This window comes from Balaenoptera physalus (assembly GCF_965194825.1).
Source record: "Balaenoptera physalus genome assembly, chromosome: 4".
In the NCBI taxonomy this organism is placed as follows: domain Eukaryota; kingdom Metazoa; phylum Chordata; class Mammalia; order Artiodactyla; family Balaenopteridae; genus Balaenoptera; species Balaenoptera physalus.
The window spans coordinates 143311090-143335461 of record NC_138891.1 but is presented as its reverse complement, the minus strand read 5'-3'; the positions used below and the strand labels follow the sequence as shown (position 1 = coordinate 143335461).

The window sequence follows — 24372 nt, the reverse complement described above, 5'->3', positions numbered from 1 at the left end:
TCATCAGCACAGTGGTGAGGTTAGAACCTGCCCACCCAGTGAGCTAGTAAGGTTGTCCCGAGGCTCCATGAGAGACTAAGATGCAGGGGCGAGGGGCCAAAGGGCCATGGTCCCAGAGTCAGACAGGGCCAGCCGCCGGCCATGTGACACCAAGTGTCACATCTTGGCTTGCCTGGTGGTGGCGGGTCAGAAGCAGCACATGGAAATGTACCCCCAATGGCTGGTGGCCAATATCCCTACACGTGGGACGGGACGCTGCAGAGTGAAAGGTACCCTTTCTCATTAACTCAGGTTAACTGTATTTATCAAAGGAATCGTGAAATTCTCAAAATCAAAATCTAATTGATTTTAACTCTGAAAAATAAATAGATTTCACAGCAGAGCCTGGTAACAGGTTGGGGGAGGATGGAGGTGACAGCAGGAGTCACCAATCTTGTTTGCAAAAGAAAGCAGTGATTGAGCTGGAAATCAAAGTGAAGTTTCTCAAACAAGTAACCAAGGACTTCATGCAGTAACTCTGACAAGCCAAACTCTGGTCACCCCAGATGAAGGTGAAGTAGCGATTAAGGAATCCACAGGGTCGGTAGAAATCTTGTATTTCCTAACTTTACCACCCTATTTTCAAATGCCTCCTGAGCTCCCTGTGCCCCCATCAGTATGCCCACTTGGAGGCCAGAGAAGCTACGTGGTCGGGGTGCCCGGCGCTCATGGCTGCTGGGGGAGCCCGTTAGAGGGCAGATCACGTACCCGACACCTTCCCTGCTTCTCTTTGCTCAGCTAAGGATCTCCTGGAATTGCCCTTCGGACAAGATGTGACCCCACAGAGAGGAAGCCTTGCCCCATCCGAGTCAAGAGCGCAGGGCAACACTTTGCCCGTAGTAGCCCAAGAGGAATGCCCATCTACTGCCCAAGTACAAGGCAGACCAGCTGGGAAGGTCCCAAACGTGCCAGGAGAGGCCCGGAAGTCAGGCAGCACCTCGTGCCGTGGACGAGGCAGCAGAACAGCAGGCAGCCCCGGGCGCACACGCTCCGTGACGGACAAGGGCGGCCCCCTGACCTTCCCATCTCCTCTGGCTGGGAGGCTCTCTAGTGGCTCCCGTGGCCCACGGTGGGTCAGTGTGGCCCCTGTCCCCCTGGCACTTGGCTGGGTCACGGTCTGTCCAAAGAGCACAGCTGGGCCAGGCCATCCTGGACCACACTGTACAGGACGCCTGGACTAACTGCTAAACTCTCGGATGCGCCCTTGCTCATGTGCTTTTGCAGGATTACACGTCTGATGACTGTGCCGGGCTGTGAAGGTGAAGGCCTGGTACCCAACCGGTGTGCAGCAAACTCTGGTTTCACCCCCACCTGGCGGGCAGGTAAGTCAGAGGACGAGACCCTCGGGGCCCTAACCCAGGCACCAGACTGCCTGGAACTTGGGCCGAAAGCCACAGAACACTGATGAGAAGGGAAGAGCCTCAGCTGGGACACAGGACTGTGGTCACCTTGCAAGCGGTCCCTCACATCAGCCAGGTTAATAACCTTCTCAGAAACCTGACTTCGATTTCGTCACCAAGGGTCTACAGAACCCAGGGCCTTGAGGGGTTGCCTTGGGCAAAGCTGTCCAAATAGCACACCCGGTGCCAGGACTCCGTGTGAGGGAGGGGTGCTGGGCGCCGCGCTGTCTCATGCGAGGAGAGAGGGGGGCGGCCAGGTGAGGGACTGCAGGCCCCAGGATGCTCACCATCATGGCCTCCTGCACGGTCAGGTGTGGCAGCAGCATGTCGTCCTGCATGATGTAACAGGACACCTTCCGAAAGCAGCGTAGGTCCCGCGGGAGGCCGTTGATGAGGACCTCGCCCTTCATGCCAGTCTCCCTGCAAGGCCAGCAAGAGCACGTGTCAGCCCGATCCCTCCTGCACCTCTTCCTCCTCCTCTTCCAGGGCCTGGGGAGGGGAGAGAGGACGGCCCCCCCCAGCATCTTCTGACTGGACCAGTAGGGACACCAAGCCAGGCAGGGACAGGAGGCCCAGAACAGCACCAGAACTCAGAGGAGGGAACTGCACAAAGAAAACACTCAGCGTGGAAAGGGAGAGGCAAGCGTGGGGCCTCTCTGGGTTAGCACATTCGTAACAGGCGCCGGTGGACCAAACCAATGGAGATACACATGGACGCTCCTACACGCAGCCACGAGGTCTCACGCACACCTCTGGCTTTGCAGGGTTTTATAAGGTGGGCGTATGAACAATCCTGTGTGTAGCCGAGGCTACACCAACCGCCCCAAAGGCCCCAGAGGCCAAGAATCTTCAGCCTGGGGTGTGGCCACTACATCAGAGCCAGTTCCTGGGGGTTGCACGACCATAGCGCTGATTGGGAGGACCACTGCAGGCCCCGTGGGCTCAGGCGGCTCAAAGAGGAGGAGGTCGGCACCCTGAGCCTCCTCGGCCAAGCGATGGGAAGTGGTTCTCTCTGACCACAGTGGAGGCGGGGCATCCTATGTGTACTGTGGAGACGGAAGGGCACGGCCCCGCCAGCCACGCTCACTCCCTCACCCACAGACCCACTGGGCATCTCTGTGGCCCGATGCTCGTCTGGGTGCATCATCTCAGCCTGGGGACACAGTGGGAGCCATGGGCATCCTACTAAGGATACCCTTTCTCCAGCCCTGCCTCCTCCATGCCATGAAGAACAGAAACACAGCGGGTCTGTGGAGACCAGTGCAGTTATATCTGGTCTCCAACTTCCTCCAGCCCACTGCTGTGACCGTGGGCCCTGTGGTGGGTCCCTTCTTTCCTCCAGGGAATGGGTGGGATCAACTGGCGTTCCAGGGAACCAGGCTGGGAGCTCAGTTGTCTCCAGGTTGCCATCTGTGGCTCCAGGACGGCCACGTGCCACGCAGGTTGGACAGCAGCTGAGGGTGTGGGATGAGCTGAGAAACGGCTGCTCCCACCAAACAGAAGCTACTCTCCCCTCCCGTGTCCCCAGCATGACACTGGGTGTTGGAAGTTTGGCTCTCACCTTTAGAAGTGAATACAACAGACAGGAATCTGCCATAAGTGAGACTTTTAAAAATCCTAATTTTCATCTTTAAAGACTAATTCAGAAGTCCTAAGGAAGGGGGGGGGGGTGCGGAATTTATCTTTCTTTGCCAGGAAATGAAGTTATTTTTAAAATGTATTTGCTGAAGTAGCAAATGGAAGCCATGAGATCTGAAGAGAACTGGCTTTCAGAGAGCGTTTTGTTAACACTTCTGAAGATTCAGTTTTCAAATCATTCTTACATGAATGTCACCGGACAGGATGTCGAGAGCTGTGGTTTCCAAACGTCGGAGCAGCTAACATGGCCACAAGCAAGAGTCGCATGAGCTCTGGGCCCCAGCCTGACGCTGCTGCTTTTCTTCTGAAAATGGCTCATCTTACCTTTGACCTTCATTCGTACTTGTCTCAGCGTTCTCCTGCCGTCCCCCTCCCCAGCCCGGACCTCTCCATTACTGCCTGTCCCGTAAGGCCCGGCCCTTCTGCCCCAGGACCTCCCTCTCCTGAGCACAGCGTCCACCAGGTGACAACCAGCAGGTGCTGCCTTCTGACGCCCCCAAGGCCGGAGCTCTGTTCCCTTCCCAGATTCCAAAGCCTCTTAATGTGAGACACCCCTCAGGCTTCCCGGGAGCCTGCCCAGAGCCTTCAGAAGTGACGGGATGGACCATTCATACTGCTGGCCCCTGGCTGACCGCTGGGCGAGGGTCTGCTCACCTGTATCCGGCCAGGATGTTCATGAACGTGGACTTCCCAGCCCCGGAAGGGCCCATGATGGCCACCAGCTCTCCACTGTTGAACTTCCCAGAAATTCCTTTCAGAAGGGTCTTGTATCCTGTGAAAAGCGGATCACATTCATTTTCAAACCAGGACTCACTGGTTTTGCTCCCAGTACCGCAGAGGCAAACACACAGTACACTTGGCTGCAGAACCAAGGCCAAAGGCAAGGTTTTTCACACCATGGTACAGTGGTCCCCAACCTTTTTGGCACCAGAGACTGGTTTCATGGAAGACAATTTTTCCACGGATGGTGGAGGGGGGATGGTTTCGGGATGATTCAAGCACATTACATTTATTGTGCACTTTATTTCTATTATTATTACAGTGTAATATATAGCGAAATAATTATACAACTCACCATAACGCAGAATCAGTGGGTGGCCTGAGCTTGTTTTCTTGCAACTAGAGGGTCCCATCTGGGGGTGATGGGAGACAGTGACACTCGAAGTGTGTTGCTATGTTCAGTCTACTCCATAAAATGCAGCTTAATTGTCACTTGCCGCTCACTGATAGGCTTTTGATATGAGTCTGCAATCAACTGATTTATTATGGTCTCTGTGTGGTCAAACCTCTCTGCTAATGATAATCTGTATTTGCAGCTGCTCCCCAGCGCTAGCATCACCGCCTCAGCTCCACCTCAGATCATCAGGCGTTAGATTCTCATAAGGAGCACGCAACCTAGGTCCCTCGAATGCACAGTTCACAGTAAGGTTCGCACTCCTATGAGAATCTAATGCCGCAGCTGGTCTGACAGGAGGCGGAGCTCAGGCAGTAACGCGAGCCATGGGGAGCAGCTGTAAATACAGGTGAAGCTTCGCTCGCTCCCCCGCTGCTCACCTCCTGCTCTGCGGCCTGGCTGGGGGGCGGGGTTGGGGACCCCTGCCATAGTATTTATGAAAATGCTGAGTTCTGGGCAAGAAAATGGACCTCAGGTCTTTTGGATGCCTCTGCCTACTTCCTCATTTGCATGTCATGGGTGCATCAGTGATAAGTACCAGTGCACGTACAACGCTTTAGAGTTTACAAAGCCCTTTCTTGAACATCGTCTAGGGTACGAGGACTCCACCATTCTCATTTCGGATTGAGGAACTGGATGTCCAGTGGGCCTGGGCGACTTGTCCAGGACCCCAGAGCCAGTGTGAAGAGATCCTAACCCAGGGCTGCACCACCCCCCACAATGGTCAACTCATGCCTTTATCAATTAAGTGATTAATTTATTATTTCATGTATGAATGTTCTATTTCTCATCTCTACCGGTATAAATTATTTGTAGAGAATTTATTCACAAATCATTACTTTATAATTAAATGACTCATATATTAATAATTCATTAATAATTCAAAGTTTATCATTTTTCAGTTGCATCACATTGCTTTGGACTTTCTGCCAAATCTCCATCCGAGAGATTTGTGAAAGCAAAAAAAAACTACACATGCCAGATGGAGTCACATTACTTTTTCTCAAGCAGACTGCTCAAACGAGCTACAAAGAATCAAATAGAAGCAACTGGATTCATCTAAAGACTGCTAATTCAGAAACATTTTTCAGGGACTTCCCTGGCGGTCCAGTGGTTAAGACTCTGCACTTCCACTGCAGGGGGCACAGGTTCGATGCCTGGTTGGGGAACTAAGATCCCGCATGCTGTGCGGCGCAGTCAATAAAATAAAATAAAAATTAAATTAAAAAAAGAAGAAACAGTTCTCAGTCCCTGAGAAATGTTCCAAGGACATACCTGCCCTTAAATGATCAGAATCGGGCAAAAGCGGTACTTTGGCTTCCCACGCAGAGCTGAAAGGGGCCTGATGAGGAAAGGGCCTGTGGAGCCCTTGACTGAACCCTGGTCTTGGGCTCTGCACCTAGTCGCTCCCTGGACCCCCAAACCTGTGTGTCTACTCGAGTCCCAGCCGCCTCTCGTCTTTCACAGATGGGACACCCTAAACACCCAGCCTGTCACCAGCTGCCTCCTTGATCTGGATGGCAAGTCCCTGAGGACCTCTTAATCAGGCAGAGAGAAGCGGAAGCAAAAGGCAGGAAGCACGCGGCCCTGCGAGCTGACTCGTTACGGGGGGAGCGGCGGTCACCCCCGGCTTGGGGGGGAAGGGGCCACGGAGCAGACGGACGGGGGCAGGGGGGCCTGGGGGAGCAGCTCAGGACCACACGTGAGTCACACTCCTACCCCCGGGACGTGGGTGATGGCAGGTGAGCAAACACACGGCAGGGGAGCCAAAGGAGACCAGGGTTGGGGGTCGGGGACCCTGAAAGATCATGTCTGCCACGTGGTGGACAGATGGAGGGAAGAGCTGGGGGACAGCAGGGCCCCCTCCTCTGCAGGGCCAAGCCCCAGCGTGGGCTCCTCATGGGATGGAGCTCTGCGGAGGGGGGCCAGGTGCTCCGGGCCCCGGGCCCAGGGGACCTGTGTGACATCGCTGAGGGAGCAGTAATGCCGGGCATCTGCTCATTACTGGCCTCCTGGGGGTTCAGGCGGCATCGGGGTTACTCCAGAGCAAACCTTCCTTTAGGCTGTTCTTCCCCTAGTTCAGAGCCGATCCCCGGCTGGTCCCCTGGCAACCGGGAGCCGCCCAGTTAGGGAAACGGATGGCTGAGGTGACCACTGGCCACTTAGAGGCCATGTGCAGCCTGCCCCTGGGTCATGACGCCTGAGGACAGCCTCACCTTGGGGATCTGAGGGGTCCCTTCCTTCCAGCGGGGCCCATGGTTGCTGCTCTCACCGTGACCCGTGGTGTTGGGGTCCACACGGGGGCACCAGATAGTAACACTGCCAGGGAGCTCCCACAGGCCGTGACACCCACGGCCAGGACGCCAGGAACAGACATGGGTCTGGGAGGGGGGAGCGTCAGGCCTTTCAGGGGAAAAGGCAGGCAGACCGGGGTTATAGACCATGGTTTTGTCATTTACAGCCAGCAAACTGGAGTCGAGGGTCTGGCTGTGGACCTCAGAGCTAAAGTGATACACGTGGAGCCAAGCGAGTTACCGGCCCCCCAGCTCTTGCTCTGGAGGGGCGTGGGCTCCCAGGGGGACGCGGAGCGAGGGGCAGGGAGTATGTGTGACGTGATGCAAGGCCGGCCAGCTGAGAAGCGTCCTCACGTGCAGCCCACCCTCTCGGGCGGTGCTTCTCTAATATCACAAACCTGCTTTTCTTTTAAAACGACAGACTTGCATTTGGGATTGAAGAATCTCTCAAGTGGCACTGGACTCAGAAGTCCAGAAGGCGTCCGTCCACCTGTGTCCTCCCGGACGTGCAGAGATGGGACGAGGAGACAGTGCGCGCTCTGAAGCAGGCTGAGGGCCCGGGAGCTGGTCAGGGGCTCTCTCGTTGGAGCTGAGCTTGTGAACACGGGGGCATCCCTGTGTTCATGCAAGGAGATCGTCCTTCACTGCAGAGCCTCGCGGCTTGTCCCCTCATAGAAATAGGAAATGGAGATGCTCCGCCCCCCCCAGCCCTACTTTCCCGCCATAAGCTCTGCTCAGCCCAGTTCTTGGCGTAATGGATAAGCTGCCTCCTCTGTGAGCCGCGGGCGCTTGTTCACACGGGTGCTGGTGCTGGGCTGCTCCTGGTCGGGACAGCGAGCCCTCGGGATCTAAAGCACGGAAACCGCCTGAGAGGCACGGCCACGAATGCCCATCAGCTCCACGCAGGGTGCGGGTGTTCTGCCCTTAAAAGGCCAGACCAGAAGGCAGATCCAAACCCAGACCAGGGAGGAGGGGAAAGATGGAGAGAGACAGACAGACAGACAGTGAGATGACAGTGCCCCGGGCCCACCCACCCCAGGGGAGGGAACTCTGGTCAGACACTGGGTCCGGTAGGAGTTTTGCTAGCATCCTCTCAGATGGGGAGGGCACCATCTGCAGGGAGAAGACGGGGGCCAATGGCAGGAGTGCCCCCCGAGCCCCCAGCGGCAGCAGCGTTGGGGCAGATGTGTCGCTGGGCCGGAAAGAGGTGCCGCGGGGGCCACAGATGGAAACCCAGGGCTCCCGGCACAAAGCCAGGGCCAGCCGGGGCCAGTTTGTCTCACAGCCCCCGACGCTTTACATCTAGGGGATGTTGACAGGGGTCTTCCTGGGGAAGAGGACAGAAGTAAAGTGTGATGTTTGGGTCTGGCTGAAAGACCAGTCGCACCCGGACGTTTGGAGGAAATACTATTGTTGGAAGGGTGGCTAGAGCAGGTACCCAGCACACGGGAGGACCATGCGTCTGAGGGCGAAGAGAGGCCCGATGCAGAGGAGCAGACGTGCCTGAGAATCCTCGCAGCCCCACTGGCCCTAAGGGCAGCCCAAGGACCACCTCGCCTGGTTCGTCTTTGGTGTTCAAGAATAGTCTGTGAGAAGCAAGATTCGCTTTCCAGAGTTCTGCTTTACAAATGCCCTTGCTAGGCACGGTGTGTTATGTAAGGGGAGTGACAGACATGCCACAGCATTTCAAACTATCCCACGGATCCACTAAACTTGGAGCTGGTGGACGGGCCGGCCTTGTGCCTTGCCCAGTGGGCATCAGGAAGGAAAACCACGATGGTAAAACCGGTAAAGGCTTTCTCCATAAACCCCGCTAGTGACACGAAAATGAAGCCAACTGGAAGTGACTTGTCCATGATCTAATCCTTTTCAAGGGGAGTTGTGACATGTAGAGAAAATCCACACGTCCATTCAGCACCCACCTGGTGGGGCTGTAACTGTCTATTAAGACATGGAGATAAAGATGCTTATTAACAGCTAGCGTTAAGTGAAACTGAAGGGATTTCTTAGTAATGCCTGCAGTGACTTACTTTTAGAATGTTACCAGTTTGGAAAAAACCTGTCCAGACATCCTGAGTTTCGAGAATGAAGGAGACATCTGAGCAGGCTACTTCTTCTAAAGGCGACGCCCGCATGCTAGCGCCAAACCGAGTGCCCAACAGGAGCCCAGCGCCTGATACCTGCCCCCAACGCACACCTCCTTTTGCGCCCCGGCCCTAGCATTGCCCCTAGAGGCCGTGAACACCAGCTCCACGAAGACATGACCAGAACAGCCTTCTGAAGCACCGTGTCCTGTGTGTGGAGCGGTGCTTGGCACGTAGTGGTCACTGAAAAAGCGTCTATGACGTTAATAATGAGAAGGTGAACTCTTTGCACAAGTGAATTCAGAGTGACAGACACTGCCTCGGGCATTGCCGTTTGGTTGCCACTTCTCTCCAAGCCACCCCCAACAGGACCAGACCCCTCTGGCGAATGCTGGGCCAGCAGGAAACGGCCAGGAGCTCCCGGAGGACCAGCTGTCTGGATGGTCTCTGAGATCAACTCACAGGGCGGGCACTGCCTTATGGAGGGGCCGTGGTGTCCCTGTGTCTCACATCCTGTAAGTATAAACCCACGCCCAGTCGCCAGTAAACTCTTACGTAACAGCAATCAAAATGTGCACATTCCATCATTTCTGAGTAATCACTTTTGATGCAAATTTTATTGAAGTATAGAATACACAGAGAAAAGTGCACATGTCTTAAGTGTACACACGGCTCAATATATGCCCCCAGATAGAACCACCCACGGAACCAGCCCCCAGATCAAGAAGCAGGAGGCACAGAGCCTCTGGAGGCCCCTCAGGTCCCATCCGTTCAGTGCGTAACTGCTTTTGAATCTTAAATAGAACCCCTAGGGCATTGATTTTTTATCAGAGGAACACATCTTTCCCAAACAGAGAAAAAAAAAAGATAATTTTCTCCCTTGGAAATGAAGACACCCCTCCTTTGCTACGGATGAGTCAAGGATAACCCCTTAGATGGGAAACCACTTCCCAGTATCCGTCGGTGAGTGCCTGTTTGCGGGCGTGTGGCCCCTGCCCTCCTCCGGCCAGACAGCAGTTCCTGGGATGAGCTGATTCTTGCCCAGAATGTACGTCAGGAAACCAGGGAGAAACAGAGTGACTGTTACATTGCCTATGTCAGCTAACGGCGCTTTAAAGAAAAACGGTCCTTGTCAACACCTCCGAGGTTCTGTAAGGTTGGTCGGGTAGGGGGATGGATTTTCTCACTGTAGACACGCGCCCTTGAAGGAGGGGCCGGGGAGCAGCCCCACCCTCGGGAAGCGCCAGCCCTGGGCGCCCTCACTCAAGGTCAGCACAGGCCAGCTTTGAGACATCTTCCCCTCCACGCCCCACAGCAGGCTGAGTCCCGGGTGCCTCTCCATATTGCGCAGAGGAGAAACAAGGGCTCAGAGAGGGTTCGTGACCTGCCTGAGGCCACACAGCGGCTCAGCAGAGCCAACATTCCAACCACTTCTGCCCGACTCCAGAACGGCCAGGAGCCTCTGCCAGCCCGGGGAGCACAGCCGGGGGGGTCCAGGCAGCCTCACCCATCCCTCCTTCCATGTGCAGGCCTGCTCCCAGTGAATCCCGAAGGTCAGCTCAATTCGGGAATGCGCATTTAGTCTGCTGTTGCATGAAATATTTAACAGAGGATGGGAAGAAACCACACACCTTCCTTCCCCAAAACATGAGATGCCCTTGGTCACCGAAGGCCGTGGTTGCCACCTGGGTGCCAGCAGCCTCTCCCAGTGGCAAGATGTTCTGAAAGCCAAGCTCCCCAGATCCTTCTGTGCATCCAAAGGGCTCCTGACTCGTCCAATCGTCCCTCATCTTTCAATTTCTTTTTCATTTTTATGAAATGCGCTCAAATTTAAAAAAAAAAAAAAAAGGAAAGAAAGAAAACCAAACGCTTCTTGCCAGGATGTGGGAAGCTTCTTTTGCCGGAGCGGGGGACTCAAGCCCCGCTTCTATTAAGGACCCTCACTGCATGTCCAGTCTCCAGCCCACGTGCACGCTCCCTGTGGTTGCTTCTCATGAACCCCTCTCGCTTTCACGGTCAGGAGCGGGGTTGGCGGGGGCCACATACAGATTCGTGAAGAAGGGGCAGAGCAGCAGTGTCGCCGGCAACCTGGGGCCTGTTGCCTGAACCCCTCGGGAACCGTTAGGCCCCCAACCCCATTACCTGCAGAAAATAATAAGCGGCTTGTCCGTCAGACTCCAGCCAGTGGCCTGCTCACTCAGGTTTCATTTTAACAAGCTGCGGTCTTTGTAACAAGGGGCAGCTCTTCTAGGGAGATGCCAGGGTTGGTCAGTCTGTTTCCGAGCCGCACTGCACAGAGGCCTGTGGTCTGACCGTGCAGCGGGGCCGGGCCGGCCTGTGGGCACCCTCCCAGGCAGGCTATCTGAAGGTCCAGTGCCACAGCGGCAGCTCTGCCCTTGGGACCCTCGGCGGCGTCGGGGGGGATAAGCGTGCCACAAAAATATTGGACGTAAACCACAGGGACCACAGCCAGCGTGTGCGTACAGCTCACAGAGGTGACTGGGCCACACAGAACCTTCCTCCTCTGAGCCTCGTGGCAAAGAGGTGAGTTTCATCACAGAGGAGGGTCCCCAGTGGGCAGAGAAGCCGGCCTGCAGGGGAGACGGGGAGGGAGCCTCCCAGATTCCCCTCCCATCCCCCACCTGGTCCCCTCTCATCCACCCCCAGGGTCTCCACACCCATCAGCCGGGCTCCGAGACAGAGTTTCAGATCCCGCTGGTTCGTACCCTCACTGGGAGACCCCCTCTCACACAGGAGAGGATAAAGCACACACCGAACCGCCCCCTCTAACCCCACCCCCATCTCTGCACATCCAGGAGGTCAGTTTTCCAAGTAAAAAGACAGATCACTGTCAGCACTGACCACCTGACCACCGGGGACACCCGAAACCCCTACGGATGCCTCCTTGTCGAGACCCCCTGCAGCTACAAGGAGGCCCCTAAGCTACCGGGGCGGGCTGGGGGTGCCCCGCGCCGTCTGAAGACGGTGCTCGGGGACTCCGTGTTGGACGGGGAGGGGGCAGGAGGACACTGGTGAGGGGCCAGCAGCCCACGTCGAATCGAGGGACGCCGGCCTCCAGGTGCTTTCCCCGTTCCTGGGATGTCTTTCCGTTTCTTCTTTCTGCTGATGGATATTTTCCTGCCATCAGCTCCTTGGCTCCCTGGCAGAAGCGGGGCTGGGGAGGGGGAGGGGTGGGCACAGGAGACCCCCGTCCTGCCTTCTGCTGCCACCTCTGGTGTCACCCGTCAGGGGGGTGGGTGGGTTCAGATCCAGGTCTCTAATTGTCCAGGATTCCACGCACGCATATCCACACTCCCGCCTCCTTGCAAATAGCGAGCTTTTAGATATTTGAGCAAGCAAGCTCTTTTTAAATGTCTCAACTCTGAAAGGACCACAGCAAAATCATTCAGAGGGAACAGGGGGAGGGGAGAATATGTGCCTTTCAGTCACTTCCCGGTTTCAGCACAGTTCATGTGTCATGGAGGGACAAGACCCTGGCTGGTCAAGTGCTGACAACTCACATCTCAGGCCCTTCGGGAGGAGTCTGGTCCCAGCTCGGCCACCACCGAGCTATGGGACTCGGGCCAGTTCCCAGAAATAATCGCTGCCCCATCTCCAGATCTCACCTCAGGGTAGAGGTAAGCGTCCGCTCTAAACATGCGGCCCGTGTCACCGGCTTTACCCGAGAGGTGGCACACGGTCCTCACCTTCCTCCACGGGTTGGTCCAGGAAACCGCAATCCTTTGCCCTTCCTGCCCTGTGAGCCCTGGCATGACTGGTGTTGACAGAACAACACGTCCGGGATACAGTGACCCTCACTGCAGGGGGACTGACAGCGTGGAAGCAGTGCCTCCAGAGGCCATGACCTTGTGCAGTAAATGCACACAGAGGGACTTCCCTGGTGGCGCAGTGGTTAAGAATCCGCCTGCCAATGCAGGGGACACGGGTTCGAGCCCTGGTCCGGGAAGATCCCACATGCCACGGAGCAACTAAACCCGTGTGCCACAGCAATTGAGCTCGCGTGCCACAACTACTGAGCCCATGCACTGCAACTACTGAAGCCCGCGTGCTAGGGCATGCAAGCCGCAACTCCTGAGCCCCAGTGCTACAACTACTGAAGCCCACGCACCTAGAGCCCGTGCTCCGCAACATGAGAAGCCACCGCAATGAGAAGCCTGTGCACCGTAACGAAGAGTAGCCGCCCCTCGCCGCAACTAGAGAAAGCCCGCGCACAGCAACGAAGACCCAACGCAGCCAAAAATAAAGAAATAAAACAAATAAGTAAATAAACGCATGTACAACTGCCTGACAGGCGCAAAGACGTGCTTCCAGCAATCCTGCCAATTTCACAAGATGAGTGACAGTTAGGTAAGCCAGACAATGGCCAGCTCCTCAAAAGCCACACTGGCTCCGGTCACCTCCATAGTCCCCAGGCCAGCACGGCACCCCTACCAGGGAGGCCTCCAGGAAGCGCTCCTTGAATGACCGGTCAGGTGGCAGCAATGACAAGGTTCAAACCCTGCAGACCAGGCGTTGGTGACGCTTTTCTGTAGGGGGCTGGATCATCAATATTTTAGGCTCGGCAGGATGCACAGCCTGTCGGAACCACTCAACTCTGTGGTTTTGCCACAAAAGCAGCCAGATGTAACGAACAGACGTTAACTATATTCCCATAAAATTTTACTCAGAGAACCAAGCGGTGGGTCAGTTTGGTCCCCAGGCCATTGTTTGCCGGCCCTGCCCTAGGACCCTGCGGCGGGGTGAGGCCCAGCACCAGCTACAGCCGCTTCCTATCACGTTATCCCTCCAGTTAAGGAGGGGGCACCGGTTCTCGGGGCAGAACAGGAGCGCTGAGGCGGGTCTGAGAGCAAGGTGCCCACTTTACACCCAGAAACAAGGACGAGCAGTCACCTGGGCCTCAAGGAGCTCTGGACGGCACGTTCTCCAGCATTCCGGAGTGAATGACGCCAGCTCGGCCAGCACGAGAGAGAGGGGACGGCCTGCGGGTGTACCAGCCGCTAGGAAAGCTTTGGGCTGGCTGCTCTGCTCTCCCATCCCTCCCAGACTCCCCACTGTGCCGCCCCAGTTGGGACACGAAGCCGCTGCCAGGGGCACCACCGGAGCCACGGCCTCGAGGGCCACCTGTGGGGCAGCCCTCATCAGACGTCCTGAGAGCAGGTGCTGCAGCTGTCCTGCTCCAGTGGCCCCTCCTCTGATAGAATGTTCTAGACCGTGTCTCCAAAGCTCACCAGGAACAGCAGTGTCACCTACAAATTGTCACTTGCCATCTACCTCTACAAGGATTAAATTATAAGCCACTGCAGCCACTGACCTTCAACACCACCTGAAAGGAGTTCAGGGTGGAGATCAGGAATGAGGCACTCTGTGCTCTGGGAAAAACTGGCAGAACAGGCCTTCAGATAGTTAGATATTTTCGGGAGAAGATTTTATGAGCCCAATTCTGGCATCTCCTCGTTATCTAGAAAAGCACTAAAATCCTTCATGCTGACATCTGCTCCTCGTGACTAGCAGTAACCTTCACAAGACTAGTAGAATCTTCTGCAAAAAATATGTGCTTGATTGCATGGACTCTCCCTTCACCAAAACCACATATGTACTGACCTTCCCCCTACCTCTCTGGAGCAGCTTCTCAGAGCTATCTGAGATGCTGTCCTCATTTTGCCCCAAATAAAACTTAACTCACAATTCTTACATTGCGTTTTTTTTTCCCCCGTCAACAGCAGGAACACGTTCAGAGCAATCTCCAACTGCAACCCCCAGGGTTGTTTACAGGCCCAGATTGTTGGAGACTCAGGGTGAGGAGAACTCTGGGTGGAGGGAGGGAGGGAGGGAAGGATGGATGGGTGGGTGGATAGACAGAGGGAGGGGGGGGTGGGATTCATGCTCTGCCTCACTGGGGGTGGGGCAGAATAATAGTCCCCAAGGATGGCCACATCCTAACCCTTGGCATCTGTGAATACGTTGTCTTACATGGCAAAAGAGACTTTGCAGATGGGATTAAATGAAGAATCTTGAGATGGAGAGATTATTCTGCATTATCCTGGGGGTTCCAAAATCATCACAAGGGTCTTTACAAGGGAAAGAAGTAGCAGGAGAATCAGAGGCAGCAGTAGGAGATATGATGATAGATGCAGAGAACAAGAGAGAGAAATTGGAAGATGCAACTCTGTTAGCTTTGAAGGTGGAGGAGGAGGCCACTGGACCAGGAATGCAGGTGCCTCCAGAGGGAGAAGAGGAAGGGAAGGGATTCTTCCCCAAAGCCTGCAGAAGGAACACAGCCCTGCTAACACTTTGATTTTAGATTTCTGAACTTCGAAACTTTCAGGTAGTAAACTTGTGTGTGTTTTTAAGCCACGTAGTTTTCAGCAATTTGTTATAGCAGCCACACGAAACGAACACGCCCAGCCTCCCACTGCCCACACCAGCCACGCCCCCACCAGGCTTCCTGGGTCCTCCCTGGGGGACCACTTCCCTCTGAAGATAACTTCCTGCTTCCTACATGAACATTATGTAAAAGTTGCACTTTTTAGCCAGCAAGCCTTCACAAGGGGCAGTGTCCTGAGAAGAAATGTTCTAGAAGCAATGAGAGCTGCCATCTTGCAGCTTTTCCAGGGGTCCTTCTCCAATCCAGGGTCATTCTCAGACTTTCCTGTGCAGCCCACGTGGGCACGAAGCCAGTGCAGGCTTTTCATAATGAGGTTAAAGGAGCCGATTAAGCTCTGTCCAATTAAATGTGAAAGGAAAGATGATCGACCTTGGAGTTTCCAGTGGGGACCTCAGGAGAGGGGGCAGCACGGGGGTGGGTGGCAGCCCGGGCCTCATTCCCAGCCGTGCTCATGGCTGGACAGTGGCCACGCACAGGCCGTCCACCATCCTGGCCTCAGTTTCCCCTGATGAAAGAAGAGGTCTACCCTCCAAAGACCCAGAATTCACCAGGTGTGCGTCACGTGGGGCTTTCTTCCCTGGACAACCAAATGTCAGCTGAGGTTCAGGTGTGGGCTTTTATTGAAACGGCCAAGAGTCCCAACCTAAGGGCCGGAGACACGGAATTCCATCTGCAGACTCAACGCTCACGGCAAACGTTGCTATTGAGGCTGAACCCAAGTTTACCAGCGTGCAGAGCCTGGCCCAGAACCCTTCCTCAATATGAAGCAGGTCTTTCATTTCACAGAGATGTTTTTCAGTTGGTTCTAAACAATGACAACTAAAAAGAAACAAGGGAGCCCAAGCGAATTACAAAGAGCCAGGCAATAAACCGAGATCACTGACTATTTTCAAATGGATGTGTGTCTTTAATTTTTTTTTTTTTAACGGTAAATTTTTGCACAGCAGACTCACAGGATTCTAGAGTGAGACATTTGCTAGCTCTGCCAAAGAAGACTTGCCCAACAATGCACTGCCCTCATACCACACACATCACTGGCTCTCCACTACCCGGAACTGTGCTCATTGACTGTGTATTTTCTCTGATGAGAGGTAGAAATGAGGCAGACATTCCTACCTGGCTGATGAAAATTAACGTCGATGTCATGGGATGCGAAAATTACAGCAATCAAAGGATTGTCTGATGTGGTGAGCACGAATCACTCCGGATCCTTCTCAATGTTTGGAAACCGCGAAGGGAACATCAGCTGAATGCTGGGAGAGGAAAGTGGGGCTGCAGGACACAGAAGAGGCTGCCTCGGCGGCTCAAGAGAGGACAAGTCGTGTTCTGGTTGTCCATTCGCCTCTGGGAGGAAGTGTAAATGTCTCCTGTGCTCGCCAGTGTTGTCCATTGTACCCAACTGGCATGGAGCAATTCAGCCCACATGCACATGCCCCATCCTCATGAAGCGTCATTTTTGAGAACTCCTTTGCTGGTGTGATAGCTGGTTTCACTCTCGCCATGCAGGGAAGCACCTCTGGACTGCAGGCGTTTCGGTGGCCAGTTCCATCACATTCTAATGTGTGTGAAATTCTTCTTGACCACGAATTTAAACACATTCCAATTTCTGGAGTGTTGTATCCACTGTGGGGGGATGAGCACAGCGGGTGGGTGGCCTGAGGGAGGGGTCGGCCAGAGTCTGGATGTCCCAGCATCGTGCCTTCCCGCGGTCGGTGTCTATGCCCTCACACTGGCCCAGCAACAAGCTTTGGGACGAGGCTGCTTAGAGGAGGGGCGACGGACAGTGGGTCTCAGCTCATCTATCCCCAGCACCAAGCAAACTCCAGCACGTGTCCTCCTGAAGCTGCGTCTCTCTTCACCAGCCCTGTGCCTCCTTAATAGTAACTCCGTAAACAACGAGGGATAATTCAGCCCAGACACTGAATGGGAAATAATTCTGCAGAGCCGCCAGCCCCGTGGTCCCCAATATCGCCTGCATGTGGAGTCTTCCTGGAGCTTTGGAAACAATTCTGATGGAGTCGGTCTGGCCCCAGGGGCCCCTCCATCGCCCTACAGCTGTGCCTCTAGTTTGCTGTGTGACTGGGGCCAGTTCCGTCAGCTTCCTAGACTCACCTTCCTCACCTGGTGATGGGCAGGAAAGAGTACTTGACCTTAAGGGTGTTTGTGAAGATAGAACGAGATCACGTGTTTGAAGAATGTCACAAGGAGCTGCAGGTAGATGATGCAATAAGCAGTGGTCGCTAGAGATGCAACTGGGACAAAACGCATCCCGGGAACCGCAAGCCATGTGACATCAGTGCCTCTTCACCTGAGGAGGAGCAGCTGGACCACCATCCTTATTCACGTGGACTGAGGATGCCACATGTGTCCTGGCGCATCTGCAGGGAAGGGGCGCCCACCAACAGCGCCCACCTCAGGGTTAACATCCTGGATTTGGCTGCTCAGGCTTGTGATCATTTTCAATGAGCCAGAGCCCATTTCTGGAAGGCTCCAGAGTGCCTCCAAATGCTGCTGGGTGCAAAGAGGCCGGTCAGCCTCTGTGAGGAGGGACAGGGCTGCCTGGGAACCTTGACCCCAGCCTCCCCAGGAGAGGACTTGCATCTGTTTACACCATGAGAACCGCTGTCTCTCAGTGGCTCAGGGTCCCAGAGAACACTGATGGGACATTGCTGGGAAATCATTTCCTGTCACCCAGGCTACACAGGTCACCTGGAATCACAGCCCCCTCAAGCCAGCACTCCTGGGTTGGGTGCTCAGAGCAGCTCTGATGCTAATGCCAAGACAACAGGCTGTGCACCGCTACGTGCACACACACACCATGAACACACATACCGTGTACACACACACCGTGTACACACACTACATACACTGTGTACACACATACACACCATGCACACACATACTGCGTACATACATACACTGTGTACATATGCACACCTTGTACACACACTGTGTACACACACATACTGTGTACACACACACCATGTACCCACACATACCATGTACATATACACACTGTGTACATACACACACCTTGTACACACACATACTGTGTACATACACAGTGTACATACACACACCTTGTACACACACATACCATGTATATACACACACTGTGTACATACACTGTGCACACACACACCGTGTACACACATACCGTGTACACACACACCGTGTACACACACACCGTGTATACACACCACCGTGTACACACATACCGTGTACACACACACCATGTATACACAACCATGTACACACATACCGTGTACACACACACCATGTACACGCACTACATACACTGTGTACACACATACACACCATGCACACACACATATCGTGTACACACACACACTGTGTACATACACACACCTTGTCCACACACTGTGTACACACACATACTGTGTATACACACACCATGTACCCACACACTGTGTACACACATACCATGTACACACACATACCATGTACACACACTACATACACTGTGTACACACATACACATCATGCACACACACATACTGCATACATACATATACTGTGTACATATGCACACCTTGTACACACACTGTGTACACACATACTGTGTACACACACACCACGTACCCATACATACCATGTACATACACACACTGTGTACATACACACACCTTGTACATGCACATACTGTGTACATACACACACTGTACATACACACACCTTGTACACACACTGTATATACACACACACACCATGTACACATACACCCCATGTACATACACTGTGTACACACACACACCATGTACACACACACCCATGCCCCACAGGCAGCTAGTTCATCAGCACACTGGCAGTGGAGCCCCTGCCCCAGTGCAGATACTAAAATATAGACGGGAGTTATTCACATCTGCTTGTCAGGCATGAAGCAGTTTTCTATCACTGCAGTATTTTTATCCTTCTAAAAGAAGAACTGGTCTTTTTCACAAGTTTCTAAACCTGCTAGAACGATGAAGAAAAAAACATCCTTCTGATTACTTAAATTATGCCAAAAGCACCAATAAGGTTGCCAAATAATCTCCCAGTATCACGTCAACTTCAATCTGAAATCAACACAGCAGGTCCATTTCTGCACCCAAAGTCGTGCTTTTCCTCTAGATGCCAACATTGACCAGATAAGCCCAGCTGCACTCCCCACCCCTACCCGCTCCCCCTTCCCCCTCCCCATCAGTCTCCCCTTGGAGCTGAAAGGGGCTCTTGGTGAGAACAGACAGCCTTATTCTCCAGAGCCCTCTTCCTCCTTCTCCAAGAGAAAGCTCAAGGCAAAAAAGACAAAGGTCCATACTCCAAACACCGGTGACATTTCCTTCTCCCCCGCCTGCTTCTTCCCCCTAATGCCCAAGGGGCGGCTCATCAGTGCCTCACTTCTCCTTATTAAGGGGCAAGGCCACACCCACAGCTCAGACCTCTTCTTGTTTTTCGCACCTTCTGAAATTGAAAGGGGGCTTTTTCACTGACAATAACAACAAGAACCAGGTCTGGGAAGGTGGACTTAAAAATATCAACATGGACCCGACCATAACATGTGGAGGCTTCTGAGTCACGGGGAGGGAACACCACTCGTGAAATGAGGACACCGTCATTTGTCCCCAAACCGCACAGAGAGCACGTCACCCGCTGACAACCCCCAGGGGATGTTACAGCAGGAAGTCCACTCTGCCTTCGGAACAGCTGCTCAATCTGTCGGGCTGTGAACACGGACCCCTGGATTTTTAGCAGGCACTCACGCTCTGGAAGTCGACAGGGCAACAGACACGGCGGCAAGCTTTCTGGATGGTTCCCCCGAGGCGCGACTTTAATGGACGTAAAATGGCCCCCTGGGGACTTCCCTGGCCGTCCAGCGGTTAAGACCCCGCGCCCCCAATGCAGGGGGCCTGGGTTCAATCCCTGGTCAGGGAACTAGATCCCGAATGCCGCAACTAAGACCTGGCACAGACTAAATAAATAAATATTTTTAAAAAACACACAAAACCTCCAGGGACACCCAATCACAGTGGGTCCCCACGCTTTAAAAAAAAAGATGGTCCCCTGACCATAGCTCAGGGATGCTTTCCATCCTTTTTTCCTGAGAGCCTCTCCCCGCTTCACCACCCCAATCTCCCTCACGTTTCGGGGTCCCTGTCAGTCTGTCTGCCTGCCCCCGCCCCCCACAAACCCAGTGCCCCCCCAGGTTCCACTTCTGCCCCAACCCCGAGCAGAAACAGCCTCTCATCCTTCTGCTGAGGGGGTCTAAGTACTCTGAATTTCGCTGGCCATTATCATGTCAGTAGGTATCGTGCACAACGATGCTGTGTCCACAGCACCGCCAAGGGGGCGCACACGACCTCCTCTCGCCTCTCATCCCACAACACTGCTGGGAAACCCACCACCTTAAAATGCGCGCCTGCAACACAGAGCTGCTTGCCTGTCCTTCAAAGCCCACTACTCTGCAGACCTGGAGGACAGTGGCACGTCAGGGGCCACTCAGCAGAGTCGCTGAAATGCAATTTCCCTTTCGTGTTTCCCAGAAAAAAGTCATAGCACTGAGGGTGGCGTCCAGCTCCTCCCAGGCGGGCTCCTGGCCTGGGGGCAGTGGGATGCTGGCTGCAACTGCCCGGGGGTCCCATCAGATGGGGGCCTCTCTCCCTACCAGGATCCAAGGGGCTCTGTGAGCAAACGATGCAGTGGGCTGCATCCCAGGCCTTGCTGAGCTGAGCCCGGCACGGTTCTGGCCCACTCCCCACCCACCGAGGGGGCACCTGCGCACCCCTGGTCTGATCCTGCGACCTGCTCTGGGCACCTGCCCTGACAGGTGCTGTGGTGTCTGCCCCTCGCCTGTGCTCCCGGCTGACATGCCCACGCCGACCCTGGCGTCTCCCGCTGGAGCAGTGACCAGCCCTCGATTCAGGGCAGAGCAGGCGTACTCCCTGGGGACCAGCTGCCCCCAGGCTGGGATCTGGATTTAGATGTCTCGTCTGCTGCTTCCTAAAGCCCTGGCCACACCCGTCCCCACGTGTCACTCTCACATGCGGGCATGCGGGAACTCTGGAAGGCAGAGCACACAGGTGGCAGCCCCAGCACAAAAGTCCCTTCCACTGCTGTGCCCAAGCAGCAGCTGCCCCTGAACCTCGCTCACTGCCGCCACCACCTGGCCTGGGACGACATCGAGAGGTGGCCTTCCCTCCAATGACTTCCCAAACCCCGTCCCCAAAGCGGGTTAAAATCCAAGTGGTGAACCTTGAAATCCAAGGTTGCCGGGAGGAGGGAGGAAAGGTCACCTCCAACCCGCAGTCACCCAGCCGGGGAGATGCTCTAGGTCCCCAAGCAACTCATCTGTGAATAAAGCTTTCTCTTGGGACGCATTTCAAAGCTGAATGACATCGGAGCCACCTTCCATTAAAGGAAGATCACAGTGCAACCCCAACCAGAAGCCACAGACTCTCAAGAAAGGCACAGGTAAGGCTCTCGAACAGGACAGCCCAGAAGGTGAGCCAAAATGCCCCGCACCCAACAGCCACCCAAGCTCTGTGCCTCTGAGCTCGGCTTCCCAGCCCCGCTGGCCGATTCGCAGTAGGGGGTCTCTATTTCACGAGAGCCGGGATCACTGCTCTGATACAGCCAACGGCTGTACTCCTGGCCCCAAATTCATACTGTGAAAGGGAAAGAGAAAACAGAGCAAAAATCAGCACGCACACCAAGGCAGGTGCAGAGCACGTTGGAAGCAGGGCTTGGCTACCACCACTGGGCTTTGGCGCGTCCCCGAATGTTTACGTTAATGACATCTTTCAGAGACCGGCAGCCCCCAGCTGATGCGCCTCCAAGTAGCCAGGCAGAGCTGGAGATGCTCGGCTCAGCCACTGGCTGCTGTGCGGGAGCATTTTGGGGGCAGTTTTAGACGCAGCAGCTCAGAGAGCTGCTGTATTTCCACAACGGGGATTTTCAAGAGCTCAGTGACCTGGCCGAGGCGGCTGCCGCCTGCTTCGTGAGCTTGCCCTGTGTCCTGTGGAGAGAACGCTGCACACAGGGCTGGCTGTGTGTCCGTTATGTGTCTTCGACGGGCTCCGGGGACACACCCTGGACCAGTGGGGCTCCCGGGTGGGATGCTGGGCCTCTCAAGGCTCCCTCTGGATGGGGCCCCCCATCTCCCTCCAGGACCGACTCTACGTGCCCCAGCCTGGGGTTCACGGCCTTCCTTCCACAGTACAGGTGAGCCCTTCTAGGCCCATCTCCCTTTACCCCCCTTTACCCACTGCCTCAATTTCCCTGCACGCCGGGCTGGTCTGCTTGGGGGTCTCCGCAACCCGCCCGTGCTGGTGCACTTCCTCCACTGAGAATATGCACACCGTCCTCTCTCAACCTTGCCTACCTGTTCTTCAAACCAGTTTCCTGGCCCCCGAGGAAGAGAATGACCTTTATAGGGTGACAACAGCTCAAATCTTAAACCCACCCCTCGCATATCACAGGACTTGGGGCAACTTGATGTAGCTCTGTGAGCCTCTGTTTTCTCATCCATAAATTGGGGATACACATACCTCCTACCACTGGGTGCTGCTGGAAGATGAAATGACATGAGGACCGGGAAGCATTCCAGCCGTGGTTGGGTCTCAGAGACCGCCCCCCCACAAACCTAAAGCAATGGCTTCTTCCTCCAAGCAACTGGGCCATTTTCATCCATGTGTTCAATTTGCCCATTCATCACTTCACCACCTTGAGAGTCAAAATGGGAGGCCTGGAGGCAAGCCAGCTGATCCCATGCCCGGCTCCCTCCTGGGCCAATGACAGAGTCCCCTGGGCCCCAGGCTCCTCACCTTCAAGGGGAGGGCGGTACAGCTCCATCCGCTGTAGGTGGGTAAATAAGGCAGCAGGTGCCAGGCGGGGACAGAGCCTGGCACCGAGTGGGCGCTCATCACGCTAGTTACTATTATCGACGTTGTGTTGCGACCACATCTATCGCTGGCAGCAGTGTACTTATTAGCTCTGCCGTGGTTCCCCTTCCCAGGTGGCTGGCGAGTCTCCCCCTGGAAGCCCGACCCTCCCAGGTACCGGGAGCAGGCCTTCCACACACGCTGTCTGTTCCTTGGTCTGACTCCTGAACAAATTCCCAAGCCAGCAATCAGGCATGATAGGAGGAAAGGTACAATTGCAAGAGAGACAAAAAAGCTTGTGTCATCCTCAGTTCGGTGAACACGAGGCATAGAACCGGCCTGGGCCCACGGTACCATGTGAGAGACCCCGATGCAGACAAGCGTGCCCTCTGCTGACACCATGAGTGACCCCAGAGGACCAAGAACAGCCACAGGGGGAACCCACGAGCAGGCCAGGAGGAGGCGTTTCTCCTGAATGGCCTTGACTCATTCCCACGGACGCCCCAGTGCCCATCTTCAGGCGCCCCTTCCAAGGAGCGAGCTTGAGTGTGGCTTCTCAACGTCTGAGCGCCACTGCAGGCAGCTGCCTGTCCCTGGGGAGCCCAGAGCCACCCTCCCGGTGCAGGACATCCACAGGAGCCCCGAGGAGACCAGAGGACGATGCAGCGCCCAGCAGCACGGGCAGGGCGAACTGGGTTTCAAGCTGCCTTCTGTCCATTTAAATGCTTTCAAAATGTGACCAGAAGGGCCAAACCCCACCAAGTCCCGACTCAGCTCCAGCCCCTGCTTTCCCCTGGGAACACGCCTTCAACAGGGCCCCTACAGCACCGGCCAGCAGAGTGGCGGGATTCGCCCCAGGAGAGCGCCCACCACCCAAATAGGATCACCAGCTCCTGCCAGGCCTCACCCCTCTGTCTTCATTTTGTGTCACTGCCTCCTGTGGTTCCCGGTCACCCAGGCTGACAGGATCCCCACCGCCCCGTCCCTGTGTGCACTCACCTCATTTCTGCACGGTCCCATCCCTTCCTTTTCTTAATTTCAGTGTACTTTACATTTACAAGATGACGATGATGATGTGATGACAACTACGACAGCCGATGCGTATCCAGACGCACTATATATACCCTGCACTATTCTGAGCTCTCACGCGTATTAACTTTCTCACCACAGCCCTATGTGGTACAGACCTTAACATCCCCATTTTATAGGTGAGAAAATTGAGGCACAGAGAGCTAAAATAACTTTCTTAAGGTACCATGGCTAACAGGTGGAGGGCCAGAACTTAACACCAAGCAGTCGGGCTCTAAGCCCATACTTGACACTATACTAATTCTCTAACGCAGATTGCATGTTTGGGAGGTTTAAAGAAGAAAAATAAATGAAGACACACGCTGTGCCCCTCCTGACCTCAGTCCCCTGCCTCACTCCAAATGTCACCATTGTCTTGAATTGTATTATTC

At 54.8% G+C, this 24372-nt stretch overlaps 1 protein-coding gene across 5 annotated transcripts in view; it reads right to left on the bottom strand.

The window, feature by feature from the left end:
• ABCG1 (ATP binding cassette subfamily G member 1) overlaps positions 1–24372 on the bottom strand; it is an 84531-nt gene that overhangs the window by 16022 nt on the left and 44137 nt on the right. For 4 of the 5 annotated variants that reach the window (XM_082461118.1, XM_082461119.1, XM_082461121.1 and 1 more), the window contains exons 3-4: positions 3732–3849; positions 1727–1859 (exon numbers count right to left, since the gene is read on the bottom strand). In XM_082461118.1, coding sequence (XP_082317244.1) covers positions 1727–1859; positions 3732–3849 — 251 coding nt within the window. Of the gene's footprint in view, positions 1–1726; positions 1929–3731; positions 3850–24372 lie in introns of all 5 variants that reach the window. The other variant, XM_082461120.1, reaches the window with a different exon arrangement.